Genomic DNA, 15,995 nt, shown 5'->3' on the forward strand with positions numbered 1-15,995 from the left:
ATTATTTTGCTTGTCGTATTATAGGAGAATTTACGGTAACTAGCAGTATTTACCGGTAACTCGCGGTATTTACCGGTAGCTTGCGGTAGACTGCGTACAGCATACCGGAAAATAATGTGGTATCGCCCGCGCATTTTGAATGGCTGCATCTGTATATATAACCCTGACCCGTGCTGAGAAAGGCAGAGAGATACTGATACTCTAGACCGGTCAGGAGCTACAACAGTGCCTCATACAGACAACTACAGGCCACGGACTAAAGAGAAGCAGTTCCTTCAGTCTGTTAGTGTGGGACACTCCTTTTGGATTAAAGAAGACTCTGTTCCTCCAGCTTGGCAGTGTGGGACACATCCTTCAGACTAAAGAGACTCAGTTCCTTCAGACTGTCATTTTGGGACTCAAGACTAAAGAAACCCCCTCCAGAGCCTGTTCCTTCAGGGTCAGAGCTGCATTATTTTAGACACAGAGGGATGGGATCCTACCCCTTTCCTGTCGACATGTCTGTCTGTGCTTTCAGCGCTTGGAGGAGTCAGGGACAAACAAACAGGTTCTGAGGATCCTCAGGGAGAAGAGGCCATGCTGCCACCTCATGCCCTTTCCTGGGGACCGACTGCTTTGGAGTCAACAGGGAACCATGCAAGGTAAAAACCGGACAGTTCCACTCCCAGAGCAGCTGCCCTAATCTTGTAGACAGGTGTTCTGGTCAACCACAGGGAGGTACTGTTGAGTAGCAAACCAGCTACAGGTAGCTCCGGGTGGTAAAGTTCTGCAATGCTGTGAGTTTGTTAATGGCCTGGAAGCATGTGTGGTACAATGCAGGGAGTGTTTGGTGTGGAGGGTGGAAACTCGGATTAAGGAAGACACGTTGCCATGGAAACCACACCAGACTTGAATAGGTGAATGAACTGCAGCTGTAGAAGTGGTTTAAAAGTGGGGGGACATCCAGCAAGAACATAGTGTGGCTGTGGCTGCAGTAGTGAAAGGACAAATGTGGAGGCTCTGCTGTGGGAGAGCCGGGCTGAAGCTTGACAGTAGCGGCTGTGAGCTGCTGTGAGCCGCTACTAGTCGGGACGATGTTAGAAGAGTGTGCCGCCATGTCTAGTATGAGTGAATAAAGAATGATTCGCTGATGTATTAACCTTGTGAGGGGGTGGAGACGAATGACAATTCCAGCGGGGATTATGAGAGGAATAGCCTGCGGGGAAAAGAGTGAAAACGTCAGTCTGTGAGGAGACTGACAGAAGAAACTGTGCTTTATGAGATCATAGAAAGATTTAAAGGGACAGCATCCTGCTAGTGTGTGAGAGCAGGGCTGTCGTGTCCACTATATGTGTGAGTTGTGAGTTAGTGTGTGTGGATCAGAGAGGGTTGTGTGGTAGAGGGACCCTCCCCCTGGCAATACATTGTTATCGGGGAAGCGAGTGGGGTCTATCTAGTTGCACCCTCTGGGAGATAGTGCGGTGGTGGCTGGGCACAATGAAGTGAGCTGGCAGCTACGTAGGTGTAACACAGTGGTGCGCTGGCAGCTGTGAGTTCATTACCTAAAGGTGTGAGAGTGAGAAACCAGAGAGGCTGTGAGTGTGTGTTAGAGAGGGACAGTGTGTTGGGTCTCGGCACAGTGTGTAGTGCCGAATAGACTCTGTGATGTAAGTAGTGTGAGCTTGTGTGAGCCACCGGGTTGTAACTCAACCTGGTGGCGTCAGGGGAGGACATCATGGCTGGAGGTGGACCTGGGAATCTGAGGCACCTGTTGAGTGTGAAACAGTGACCTAATGGAGTAGAAGCATGAGGCTCTGTGTTGGGGTCTGGAAGCAGGAGGTTCCTAGCAGTGAGGAGAAACGGATGAACTGGAGACTCTGAAGTCAAAGGGCCCAGATGTAATGGATTATGGATTTATGTATCCTGCTACCTCAATGATGTGGTTAGTATGATTGCCACCCTCAGTGGAAAGTGTGTGTATGATAAAGATAAGAAACCCCAAAGAGCTTATAAAGGAGTGTGACAGGGAGAATGAGAGCCTGATCATGCCCAATGTGGTGTTAACTACCCCCATGGCACCACACAGGTTACAAACAAGAGGAGGACATCCAGCTCCTGTAGTAGATAGCAGATCATTGATCTGAGAATCTCATCCAGCTGGATAGCTTGTGCCACACTCTCACTGCTCTTTGTGTAAAGATGCGCCTTCTGCTCTCAGTTTTAATGCACTTGTTTCCATTTGTGTCTGGTTGGTGGTTTAGTGTTCATTTTGAGGAAATCCACTGGGTTGCATGTGTCAGAGTTTGTGAGGATTGTGAATAGCAAAAATTAGTAGTCTAGTCTAAATTCAAGACTAGCTTCTATTACTCATTTGTTTTCTCGTGTTTTTCTAAGAAATGAATGAACAGTTTCAGCACTGCTTGAAAGAGTACATCAACCACATTGTCCAGGTCCTGCAGACAATACAGTCAACTGTGACAGGAAAGACACTGGCAGAGATTTTCAAGGTAAGACATTATTCATTGAACCAATCAACAGCCATCAAAACACCACTAGGGTAAAACACATCAAAGATCATGTTAAAAAGTTAAAAACCAGTACAGTGCAGTAAAGCCCTATGGACTACAAGCCATACAGTGGATACAGTGTGATATGAACTTTTAGTTGTTTTGATGTGTTGTCTGTCAATTATTGAGAATGAATTCAGAAACCTTATTCATTTATTACAAAAAGTACAATAAATTTCTCTTGGTGCAGGTATTGACATAAATTCCAATAACACAAAAGGAATATCTATATATATATATTTAATGGCACATTCTACTGATATTTTCTGTAAATAAACACAGTATTAATTTTACATTTTATTACTTAACTGTGTGTATCGTTAAATTGTACATATCACTTTTTATCTGTAGATTTTGTTTTTGCACTACAAATGAAGATATACAGCTGATCACAGAGGAGGGATGAGAGAAGTGTCCTTGTTTGTAAGAGTTATGGCCTGGGGGAAGAAGCTGTGTAGGTGTCAGTCCCAATTTGACAGAACTGGGGCTAACTAGCACCTGCATAGCCTGTGATGGAAACTGTGAAGCTGTGACCCCACACTACACAATGAAACCACACTGAACTTGTTCTTGTCTTCACAGGAAGTGGCACATGTGATTCTCACAAGCACATACAGAATTTCCTCTCCTGCAGAGGTGTGTCCCTCTCTTCCCTGCTGACCCAGAAAACCTTTTCAACTGTTCTCTGTTCCTGTCTTCAGTTCCTTCAGAATACAGAGACTCAGTTCCTTCAGCCTGTCAGGATAGATCATTACTTGAAATGTGTGTTTCATTCCAGAACATCTCTATCAATGTCAGTTAAATCGGTAACTCCTTTGCTTCCTCCTCCAGCTAATCCATGCCCTCAACAAGCTCACTCTCCGGCATGTGAAGCAGGAGTTCACCATCTTTCTGAATGAGCAGGTAACAGTGTGTGAAAGTGTGTGACAATGTTAGTATAAAGGTGTCAGAGAGTGTGTGTGTGTTTGAACTCCTGGGCTTGTTGACCTTGCTCCCCCTTTCTTCAGAGAATGATCATGCACAACACCACACAGGGGATGAGGAGGACTGTGGAGCTGAAAGAGGCTGAGCTGAAGGCCCATGTGCAGGGTGAAGTCAGTCAGCAGGATTTCCAGAAACTCTTGGAGATCCTGGGCTCTGAGCGTGAGACATTCCTGAAAGAATATACTCTCCTCATCATCACGAGGGAGAAGCGGGAATTCGCCAACTTTCTGAATGAGCAGGTGAGTGTGTGTGTGAGAGTGTGTGTGTGTGCGTGTATGAAACTGGGGGGGTGTGAGACTGTGTGTGTGCATGTAAGAAACTGGAGGGGGGAGGGTGAGAAACAAGGAGGGTGTGGAAGACTGAGTGACATCGGTTTAGACAGTGACGATGCGCAGGAAAGGTTTTCTGTTTGCACCTAAGACCGCTGTCTTTCTGCAACTAAAGCCTGTATTCATCTAGAGATAAATGGCATCTTCCTGTCCTGTTTTGTTTATGCTTGAAAGACTTCTGACACTGTCTTTTCCCTGTATATTTTTTTGATATGTTAAAGTCTAGCCTACTTTTAATGTATAATAAAGAAAGTGTAACTTCAGTTAAGTGAGCATATCTTACTGAGTGCTAGGAGAAACCCATTCTCTGTGATATGCTCCCCTTTGGCTTATTGAATTAAAGATCTCTGTTTGACAATCTTCTGACAATCTTGTCTGGAAAGCTGAGTGAAGACTGAGTTTTTTTCTTCGAGGGTTTGTGAATGAGAAACAAGGAAGGTTTGTGTGTGAGAGTGAGAAACATGGAGGGTCTGTGAGTGATGAAGAAGAAGGGTATGAGAGTGAGAAATGAGGAAACAAGGAGGGCGTGAGAGTGTGTGAGAAAGAAACAAGGAGGGTGTGAGAGTGTGTGAGAGAAACAAGGAGGGCATGAAAGTGTGTGAGAGAAACAAGGAGGGTGTGAGAGTGTGTGAGAGAAACAAGGAGAGCGTGTGAGTTGTGTGAGAGAGCCTGAGGAACAGTGAGTCCGTCTCCCAATAATGCTCCAGCCGCCTACAGTATATGTCAATATTATATAATATGTCTTTGTTGTAAATGTCTGTAACATGTCTGTAGATTTTATTTTACTTCTATTTTTTGTTTTGTTCTATGTTAATTTTATTATTTTTATTTGCTTTGGCAACACTGATTGTACCCATCGGTCATGCTAATAAAGCACCTTGAATTTAATTGAATTGTGTGTGAGAGAAACAAGGGGGGTGTGAGAGTGTATGAGAGAAACAAGGAGAGCATGTGAGTGTGTGAAACAAGGAGGGTGTGAGACTATGTAAGAGAAACAAGGAGAGCGTGTGAGTGTGTGAAACAAGGAGAGCGTGTGAGTGTGAAACAAGGAAGGTGTGAGAGTATGTGAGAGAAACAAGGAGAGCATGTGAGTGTGTGAAACAAGGAGGGTTGAGAGGCTGTGTGCGAGAGAAACAAGGAGGGTGTGGGACTGATGAAGAAGGGTGTGAGTATGAAACAAGAAGTGTGTGTGTGTTCTACTTATAATCCTTCTGTTTTCTTTTTTTGAAGTATATTATTCGGAGACGAAATACTACAATGAAGGGCAAATACATATAGACTCTGCAAAATATTACAAAACAACATCAAATGTATTAACTAAACAGCAAAGACAGCCAGCACATTATAAACGTTACATTAGGGGTCACAGAAAATAATTAGGTTCCATGCAACAAGATTTGTGTAAACTAGTTTTCCAAGAGCATTTTTAGATTGCAGGCAGAAGACAGGGTACTCCCAGCATGGGAAGCCAGTTTATCTACCAGCATGTCTTTGGAGTTTGGGAGGAAACAGGAGCACCTAGAGAAAACCCACATGAACATGCAAACTCCACCCAGATAGAGCCCCAGGACCAGAACTGATATGAAGGCACCAGCGGCGCGAGACAGCGATACTAACCATGGGTCCCCTCATCTTTCTGAAGATTTGATATTTTCACACTCCTGCTTTCAAGCTGTTGTGCAGCAATGTCCTCTCTGTGTTTCTCTTTCCCCTAATGTTTTCATTACAGTTCAAGTCCTGTGACTGCTAGAGGTATTTCAAGAACCTTCTGGTTCTGACCTACAGCATACAGCAACAGAATTATCAGTTATGATCAGTAAGAATTTCTTTATTTTCCATTATTGTTACTACAAAGCAATCCTACTTCTTGTCTGTCACAATATCAGGGAGCAGGGTGTCACAGGGAAGGCAGGAGGGGTGCCCAAGTTAGTTATTTTAAAACAGAACAATGGCTCGGCCACAATAGCACTTAGGTGCAAAAGTGATGATTTATTAGGACAGTGCTCCCCACAAACCAACAAACAATTATATATAGTGGAAAAGTAAAGAAATGAAACAAATATACACAAAAAATAATAAACCCTTCCTCTGATAATTACAAACCAGGAGTCCCAACACACTTAGGCCCTATCAGCTCTCTCACACAGCTAAGTACAAATAAACAGAAAATATAATGTTAGCCCTTCAGAGTTTGTGTTTGTGTCTGATTTACTACAGATAACAGGAAACCGATTTTAAAATAAATTCTGGTAATGTTTTGCGTGTATGAAATGGGAAACTGCCAGCCAAGCCACGAGGATGCACCCTCATGAGCTAGCTAACTGACAGGAAAGTGGATGCACAACACATGTAACTTGTGGGATAATGTGTGTCGTGTACTGTACCATCCGTAAAACCACACAGGGTTTTAAAAGGACCTAAGATTTGAAAAGGTTCTGCTTGAAGTCAGATCTTACTCTCTGACTTCTCTCAGATCTTAGTCTCTGCGCTCTATGTGTCTTAGATACTGAGACAACCTGACTTCCAGAAAACCATTTACTCCTCTGAAAGCTCCAGTAGAGTTTATGGCTCGCTCCCAAACCTCAAGAAAGAAACATTATCCAAAAATGTTCTCGGACATCCCTACAATGGTTCACCTTGCAGACAATATTGCGAGGAACTGAGGATCCATTGATATGTTAAAGTCTTGCAAGGAGGGTGTGTGAGTGTGTTAGAGTGAGAAACATTGAGGGTGTGTAAGAGGGAGAAACATGGAGGGTGTGAGAGTGTGAGAAACAAGGAGGGTGAGAGAGTGATAAAGAAGGGTATGAGTTTGAAACAAGGAGTGTGTATGAGAAATGAGGAGGGTGTGAGTGTGTGAAACAAGGAGGGTGTGTGAGAGTGAGAGTGTGAAAGAAACAAGAAGGGTATGTGAGGGTGAGAGAAACAAGAAGGGTGTATGTGTGAAATGAGGAGTTAGTTTGTGTGATTGAGGGTGTGAGAGTGTTTGTGTAAGAGAAACAAGGAGGGTGTGTTAGTGTGTGAAACATGGAGGCTGTGAAAGTGTGACAAACAAGGAGGGTATGAGAGAGTGTTTGTAAGTCACATTGTCTGTGTATTTTACTGGATGCCACTGGGATGTCTTCTGCTTGTTTCTGGGGTATTTTTGGGTGGGCTCCATTTTGTTTCTGGGGAGTCCTGAGCAGTGCAGAGGGTGTAGTGTGATGCCCTCCACTCTAAAGTGACTTTGCACTCTGTTTCCTCAGAGAAGGTTCATGCCCGACCCCACACAGGGGATGAGGAGGACTGTAGAACAGAAGGAGTTCGAGCTGCTGTCCCATGTGCAGGATGAAGTCAGTCAGCAGGATTTCCAGGAGCTCTCAGAGATCCTGGACTCTCAGCGTGAGACATTCCTGAAGGAATACACTCTCCTCATCATCAAGAGGGCGATGCAGGAATTCACAAACTTTCTGCATGAGCAGGTGAGGGTGTATGTGAGAGTGCGTGTGTATGAAAGAGAGTGTGAGAGTGAGAAACTGAGAGGAAGTGAGAGAGTGTGTGTATGTAGCCCGGGAAAGAACACACCGTACTACAATAAACTTAAATGGGGATTCTTTTTATTCTGGATCTGCATGAAATCATAAAAACTAGTGGTTGTATTATTTTCTGTTACAGAACTTAGATTGGATATAGTATAACCTTTAACTCGAAAGCTTTACATAGATATACATGGAGATATACACACAGCAGGATGCACAAAGTGCTACTAAAATAACTAAGACAAAAGAAAAAAATACGGTAGTGGCAATTTCCCTAAGGAAAGAAATACTCCACATTAGTCTGAATGCCACATTCTTCATTGGTCCCATTACATCACAGAAATATAAAAAACTAGACTACTCACCCTTTTATCTCGTCTAATCCAAGACGCACAGAATATCACAGTCTTCTTTTAACACGCTCTGAACAATTTAAACAGAATAAGGTCATACTCAAAGAACAAAACAAATCATTTCCTCCACAAACGATGGTTAAAGAAATGCAAACTAACAAAAATGTAAGACCATTTACCGTTACGGACATTATTCCCGCTAACCCACTCACACAGCACTGGAACCTCATGGGAGTCGTGATCACTTCATCCCTAAACATCCACCAATTTTGTCTAACTAATATATCACCCTCCTCTCATATATCAACAATATACATTTCATTTTTGATAGCTACACCATCAACTAAATTCTGAACATTAACCTCTGCATTCACATCACACGGAACCACACACCAAGCTCAACTTTACGATGTACACTTCCACAATTACTGGCGCACTGACGTCACTCATACGTGCATGTCTTAAAGCGACAGCTACCGATTTCAGTGTCAGGTTTCAAATATCCACTCCATAGTGTGATTCCCTCTGCTCTAAAATGACCTTGCACTCTGTTTCCTCAGAGAAGTATCATGCCCGACTCCACACAGGGGATGAGGAGGACTGTAGAACAGAAGGAGGTAGAGCTGCTGTCCCATGTGCAGGGTGAAGTCAGTCAGCAGGACTTCCAGGAGCTCTCAGAGATCCTGGGCTCTCAGCGTCAGAGGTTTCTGAAGGAATTCATTCTCCTGCAGGCGCAGCAGGAATTTGATGGCTTTCTGCATAAGCAGGTAAATATATGATTGTGTGGGAATATTTTGAGTTTATAGATGTGTGTGGGAGTTCACAGGCTTAATTGGGGTACCTCGTGCTTCATTCTGGGGTGTCCTGATGGACACTCCTTGTTTCTTTGTGTACATTTGCATTCTCCTGCAGGCGCAGCAGGAATTTGATGGCTTTCTGCATAAGCAGGTAAATATATGATTGTGTGGGAATATTTTGAGTTTATAGATTTGTGTGGGAGTTCACAGGCTTAATTGGGGTACCTCGTGCTTCATTCTGGGGTGTCCTGATGGACACTCCTTGTTTCTTTGTGTACATTTGCATTCTGTTAGGACACCCAGAGCCACCAGAGCATAGGCTCTTGTGTCCAGGGTGTTCTGGAGTAGTCTTCTGCTTGTTTCTGGGGTGTACTGGAATGTTCAAAAGATATATGGAGCTATCCTTTACTTACTGTACTTACCCTTCAATGTTTTGTAGAGCAATAACATGCTGAAACGTCCAAAGAAGATGAGAGAGATGTTGGAGGTAAAGAAGACAGAACTGCTGGACTATGTAAAGGACAAAGTCAGCCAGCGGGAGTTTGAGGAGCTCTGTGAGTACACAGCCACTAAGAGTGAGAAGTTCCTGCAGATCTATCAGATCAAGTTTGGCCTGACTGTGGGCTGTGTGGTGACCATACCTGTGCTGACCGTGGCTGGGGGTGTGGCTGGAGGCGTGGCTGGGGCCTTCTTGGTCGGGGGCGCTATAACTGTGCAGGCTGGGATCGCCACAGGAACTATAGTCGGCACTACGGCCAGTGTATGGGTGGGTAGAGCAGCGTCAGCCGTCTACGAGCGGATCAAGAGGAACAGGCCATAACAGTGATACCTATCCTCTCAAACACTGAGCCACGGCTGGTGAGAGAGGCACTGCACTCTTTATCTTCAGGTGTCCTGTCTTGACTATGGCCACAGCTACAGCGTGGACCAGTGCAGACAAGGGAACCACTGTGCACTGTGCAGATGGGTGAACGCCAGGGGGTGCTACAGCATCTGGCAGAGTTTTCAGTAATGAGGAAATATCCACCAGTAGCCATTCCTGGTGCTGACTCTCTGTCCACAGTGTCCACAGAGCCCAACATTCCCCTACAGAGCTGGATTCACACCCTGTACATTGGCCTTCCTGCATGGGGGGGTGGGTAGGAATCCTCTGGATTTCTCTCCCGCATTCAAGAGCCAAGTCTGCTTCGCCTCTTACAGAGACTCAAAACCAGAAAAAGCCCTTAAACATTTTTCTTACTCACTGGTGCAGAGTAACTCCTCAGGTCTACAGTCTTAATTAGTGCAGGTTAGCTCTTCTCAGGTCTACAGCTAATAGGAACTATGAGCCTGCCCGACGGGTCTTTGAACTCTAGTGCAGAGAGGACTCCTTATGTACTTTGTGTCAAGCTGATTTTGACTTTCAGAGATTAAAGTCATATTACATATCCCGGTCGTCTGTGTTATTTCAATCTGATTCTATGTCAAAAAATAAATTTCCCATCAACTGTGAAATATCTCTGTTGTGTATCTTAATAAAGAGCCGTTCTTATATTATTTTAACTATTTTATTAACTACACAGATCACGCCCTTACACCATATATTCCCGCCTTCTACTCTCTCGTTCTGTTGTCTCGCAATGTCTACTCACTAAACTACATCCCTTCCTTTGTTATTTTTAAAGTCATAACTTTACCATACAATTGTAACAATTCTATATCAACAAGCAGTAAACGGTTATTAACTATTACAACAAAATGTATGTAAAACCTTCCATTTCTATTCAACACCTACAACTTTTTTTTCAACTATTTCTATGCGTACGAACTCAAATTTTAGTTCAATTTCTACTTAAGTCACTTCTAAATATCACCTCATTTCTAGCAGTCTAAGCAACATCTACTGTACATAGATAACACAAACAAAAAAGGGCAATTTAACATTTGGAGAGCTATGCAAGTTTTATATTTTTAAATGTCTCTGTAACGAGCCGGTTTCCTGATAACCCTGCCACTTCTGGTTGTCACTTCACTTCTGGGCAAAGTTACTTGCTCTCCTATGGATGTACTCTCCACTGTCTGAGAACTTGGCACTTCCTGCACATCAGAATGTCCAGTATTCTCAGCATTTTCTGTTTCTGCAGATTCAAAATCAAGATCCAATGGAGGAGCGTGTCGAAGATGTTTTACATTTCTCATTATTTTTGAGCCATCTTCCACATTCACTAACTCAAAAGACTTACAAGAGCTGTTTCTCAATAACACATAGCGAGTGTCTTTGAACTTGGCATCCAATTTACCGGTGTCTAGGCCAGCCACAAACACTACATCACCGACCTTGAAGTTGTGATCCCTTTGATCGATGTGTCTCGTCTGCATATAATTTCATTTTGTGTGCGTACTCCTCATGATGTCTATGGAAATGTTTTGTCTTTTGAATGTCCCTTGGCTTTTCTTCTTTCTTTTCCACGTTTGGTAGTTTAGTCCGGATATCACGTCCAAAGATACGATTAGCTGGGGTTTCTCCAGATGCCCTGTGTGGTGTTGATGAATAAGCCAGCGGAATCTTAGGGAGTTCCTCTCTCCATTTTTTTCCTTCTGTCGCAGCTGCTCTCAAGGCCTTTTTCAGGTATCTATGAAATCTTTAAATTTTGCCATTACTGCTCGGAAAGTAAGGTGATGCACGGATGTGTTTAATTCCACAGTTAGTCAGAAATTATTCAAACAACTGAATTGCCTGCCATTATCTGGTACTACCTCTAGTGGATAACCAAATCATGCAAAGATGTTCATCAGCTCTCTAATAACTGTGGCTGAAGATATGTCTGATACAACAACCACCTCAGGGTAAGAGGTATAATAGTCTATGAGAGTCAATATGTATTCATTCTGAATGGGACCTACCAGATCAATGCCCAATTTTGTCCAAGGCCTTGGTGGTAATTCAAGTGGTTGGAGAAGTTGATCCTCCTACAATGGCTGATTCAACACACAAGTGGAACAATTCCTGACTAGTCTTTCAACATCACTGTCCATGTTGGGCCAGTAAAATTTGCTTCTCAGGTACTGTTTTGTACGAACCACACCCTGATGTGTCTCATGTGCTAATTTCAATGCTTGTCTGATTTTTGTTTTCTGTAACACAATCCTCTGTCCTCTTAAAAGCAGTCCATCATATATAGATAACTCCAACCTACACCTGTGGTATGCCTGCAGTTCGTCTGGAATTGGATTAGGCCATTGTCCTTTTTCCAATATGGACATCAACAATTTTCCAATGTGTCATCTTCGTTTGTGGCTTGCTTAAGTTCCTCAAATGTCAGTGCATGCAGTTCATAAGTGCTGATTGAAAGCACTCTATCAACATAGGTGTCTACATAACCAGTGTCTTCTGTGTCTGGTAAAGGAAGACGTGTTAATGAGTCTGCGACACTGGTTTTCCCTACTATGTGTTCAATTTTGTAATCATATGGCCGTAATCTCAATCCAAGTCTTTGTATCCTGGGTGGTAACAATGTTGCCTTTTTGGGATTGAACATGTAAATGAGGGGTTTATGATTTGTTTGAAGTGTGAACTTGCCTCCCCATAAATATGTCCTAAAATGTTCCACTGTCCAAACACAACCCAAGGCTTCATGCTCTATTTGCGAGTAATGCCTTTCTGTTGGGGTAAGTGAGCGACTTGCATATGCCACTGGCTTCTTCTGGTCTTTGTAGCAATACTGCTCCAAGTCCTACAGGACTCGCGTCACTGATCACTACTGTTGGCGCATCTAGTTTGAAGTATGCCAGACACGGTTCAGTTACAAGTGCTCTTTTCAACTCGGCAAAGGCTTTCTCAGTTTCCGTTGTCCATTCCCACTTCTGTCCTTTCCTCGTTAGTTTTCTAAGGGGTTCTGATATATCCTCATAATTAGGAATGAATTTCATCAAAAATCCACAAGTGCCTAAGAATGAGCGCAAAAGTGCAACATTCTCAGGTCTCGGTGCACTGCAAAGAGCTGTCACCTTTTTTGGGTCTGGTTTTATTCCTTCTGCAGTGACCAAATGTCCCAGTATCTCGATCTCTTTCAGGCCAAATATACACTTATCTTTATTTAAAGTTAAGCCTCTGTCTTGGAATCTTTGGAATACTTGCCTGAGCCTCTGTTCTAGTTGTTCTTCATTTTCCGCATGTACTACAACATCATCCATATACCATACAACACCTGGTATTGCACACAACATTGAGTCCATAGCCTTCTGACTAGCCTCTGGGGCACTAGACAAGCCAAAAGGAACTTTTCTGAAAAGGTAACAACCCCTGTGTGTGATGAAGGTAGTCAGGTGTCTTGATTCTGGGGCCAACTCAACTTGCCAGAACCCTTTTCAAGCATCTAACTTTGCAAAAACTTTGGCTCCTTGCACTGCTTGCAATATGCTGTCAGCCGTTGGTACTGGATATCTCTCTCTGATAACTGCTTTATTCACTTCTCGCAGATCCACACACAGTCTCACTTCCTTGGTGTCTTTTTTAGGCATTATCAGAATATTTGAGATCCATTCTGCATCTTCATTCACGTCTTCAATAATTCCATCATCCAACATTTTATCTAACTCCTGATTAACAGCTTCTATCATTGGATAGGGTACTCGTCTCAGACTTTGAGCTACTGGCAAAACTTTCTCATCTACTGTAACCTTGTGACTGTAACCCTTGATCTGTCCTAAACCTTTAAAGAGTGACTCATATTCCTGTGCTAAGCGTTTAAACCTCTCTGAAGACTGGTCAACTGCATTGACAGTGTCTCCTACATTCAGAATCTTCAGATCAAAACAAGCTTTTCTTCCCAACAATGCTTCTACATTTCCTTCAATTCCATAGGCTTTGTCCTTTATTACATTTTTCTGCCATTTCAGCTGTGCCTCAAAGTAGCCAACACACTTAAGTGGACTAATTTGTGCATAGGCATAAAATTTCTTCTTAGTCTGCTGAAGTTCTGTTCTGTGTGCAAACACTTTCTTGAAAAGTTCTACTCCAATGAAGTTTCTTTGACTTCCTGTATCTATCACCATTTTTATCTCTTGGCCATTTATTCGAACAGTTTCTTTACCTTCAGGGTCAATGGAATTAACAAATTCATCTGAGTCTGAAGAAGGTTCTTGAATTGTTCGTAGTTTTGTCTCTTTCTTATTTGTATTAAGTTTCTTTTCATGATGGGAACCGTCTTTCTTTCTACACACTCATGCATAATGTCCTGTTTTCTTACAGTGTAGACATTTTGCTGTTCGCGCTCCGCATTCATCTCTTTGTGCGTTGTTAGTCCGCACCTGTAACATGTAATGTCAGCCGTCCCCTGTTCTTCTATATCTCTAGCATGACTGCGTCCTGCTGCTCGGCTTTTGTTTGTAAATTTTGAGCGAGCGCCCCGTTCAGTGTCACTTTGTCACTGTGGTCAGAAAGCATTCTTGATTCTGCTTGAGCTGCTTCATGAATTCTAGCGACTGTAAGAGCTCAGCCCTGTCAGCCCTTCCTCCTGCAACAATTTATCAAGCAGTCTCTTATGTGGACATTTTTCCACAAGTTGATCTCTTAACATGTCAGTTTCCAATACTCCAAAGTCACAAGTTTAGCCAGTTCTCTTAGTGCATTCACAAAAGCATCAACAGATTCATCCTGAGACTAAGTTCTCTGCCTAAATTTATGCCGTTCCAAAACCACTTTTCTCCGCGGTGTAAAGTAAGCGTCTAAGGCAGCTAAAGTCTGTTCATGTGTACCTTTTTCTCCAGGGAGGTTGACGACAATCCGCTGCACCGGAGCCCCGATACAGTGCAGTAATGTAGCACGTCTCACGGCATTTTGAGCGTCTGTAGATCCACTGGCTATTTAAAAAAAACTGTACGACTCCATCCATATCTTGTATTCCGTATACAAATCCGGAGCTCCGAGATTCAGTGGAAGCGGTGGAGAAAGCTGGGCATAAGCAAAGCTTCTCGGCGCGGCGGCCATATCTTCCATGGCCCAAGCTAAACGAACAGTCCGAAAAATCAAATGTTCTTTTCTACCAGCAAGAGAACTAAAGTCAGCAGGATTCTGCTCGCATTGAGTTCGTCAAGCACTCATCTCTTGTCGCTATAAATGTAAATAAAGAGCCGTTCTTATATCATTTTGACTATTTTATTAACTACACAAATCACGCCCTTATACCATATATTCCCGCCTTCTACTCTCTCTTTCTGTTGCCTTGCGATGTCTACTCACTATACTACAAGGATGCTGTTTTGCAGAGCCCCAAGAGAGAACCTGGAGTGCACACTTTGAGGGGGGCGGGGGGCTGTGTTCGCGCTTTGCCCCCGGTCTCTTGCATGAGTACTAAATCTCAACCTGCAACCAGCCTCGTTTTTTGGAAATTGCTGAAAAGGCTCCAGTGTTTGTTTGGTGTGTGGCAGGCGCATGTCGCTAGCTTGCGTAGCGATCTGCCGGTCTGGTGTTATGCAAATGAGGCCGAATTGCATGCTGCGAATGCAAAATGGTGACTGCATATGTGTAGGAAACGGCGCGCTCGTTTTCTCGTTTTGCTCACACTTTTGAGTGTTAGTGTGGCGGAAGAGTGGGCACATCAGGAGGCGGGCCGCTTGCAGGGGCTTGTACAACTCATACTTACCTGGCAGGGGAGATACCTTGATCAAGAAGGAGGAGAACAGCGAGGAGAACAGTGACCCCTCCCCCACTCCTGCTCCTCAGAACGAGAAATCCACTGCGACCCCACAACGCAGACTGCACCAGACAAGCACGAGGGTTTGAAAACCCCCGAGAACAGTGAGGGCCAGTGTGGGGTCCCCCAGTGGAACTGGCCCAGCGATGATACCCAGGATTCAGCGGAGCTGCTTTTCTCAGAACCTGCAAGTGCTACAGATGCCCTCCTCTCCTCCATCCAGTCCATCACGGAGGATCTGCAGCAGCTGGTGGGTGAGGGGGAAGAGGAGACTGGTGCATCGGCTGCACCCCATTACCCTCAGTTCTCCCAGGAGCTGGACTTGAGGAAAAGGAAAAATGACTCTTTTGTTTTCTCCCCGAGCGAGGAGGAAGGAGAGCATGGGGATGGGGACAGCTGGAACCCCTCCACCCCTCCCTCTACCCCCTTCCTTGAGATGGACTCAGTGAAAGCTTTTACTGCTGCCACCCAGATGAAGGCTCATTCAGAGGATGGCTGGCAGGAAATTGGTAAGAAGAAAAAGAAAAAGAAGAAGGTAACAGGTGAGACAGAAGAGAAATGTGTTTTGTAAAGACTGGTTCCACTTTCTTATGTAATATGGCTCTAAACATAATTTCTCTTAAAACCAGAGGTATCAATGACAGAGTTAAATGCCAGTCTGTCTTTGATTACCTCCAGCAGAGAGAGGGAGATGTGTTGATGTTGCAGGAGTGTGCTTTAGCCTGTCAAGAGAGGTATAAAAGCTTTGAAGATAGGTGAGATAAAGGGCCTTCTGATTGGTTAGGAGACAATAA

At 43.8% G+C, this 15,995-nt stretch overlaps 1 protein-coding gene across 1 annotated transcript; it reads left to right on the forward strand.

Moving 5' to 3' along the window:
- Positions 1–473: 473 nt before the first annotated feature.
- Positions 474–9,431, forward strand: LOC138243272 (uncharacterized). The gene is made up of 8 exons (XM_069198824.1): positions 474–641; positions 2,374–2,486; positions 3,129–3,182; positions 3,378–3,449; positions 3,554–3,769; positions 7,105–7,320; positions 8,291–8,497; positions 8,967–9,431. The coding sequence occupies exons 1-8, from the start codon at positions 590–592 to the stop codon at positions 9,345–9,347; spliced, it is 1,311 nt and encodes a 436-aa protein (XP_069054925.1). The 5' UTR covers positions 474–589; the 3' UTR covers positions 9,348–9,431.
- The last annotated feature ends 6,564 nt before the right edge of the window (positions 9,432–15,995 follow it).

This window comes from Lepisosteus oculatus, chromosome 14 (assembly GCF_040954835.1).
Source record: "Lepisosteus oculatus isolate fLepOcu1 chromosome 14, fLepOcu1.hap2, whole genome shotgun sequence".
Classification (NCBI taxonomy): domain Eukaryota; kingdom Metazoa; phylum Chordata; class Actinopteri; order Semionotiformes; family Lepisosteidae; genus Lepisosteus; species Lepisosteus oculatus.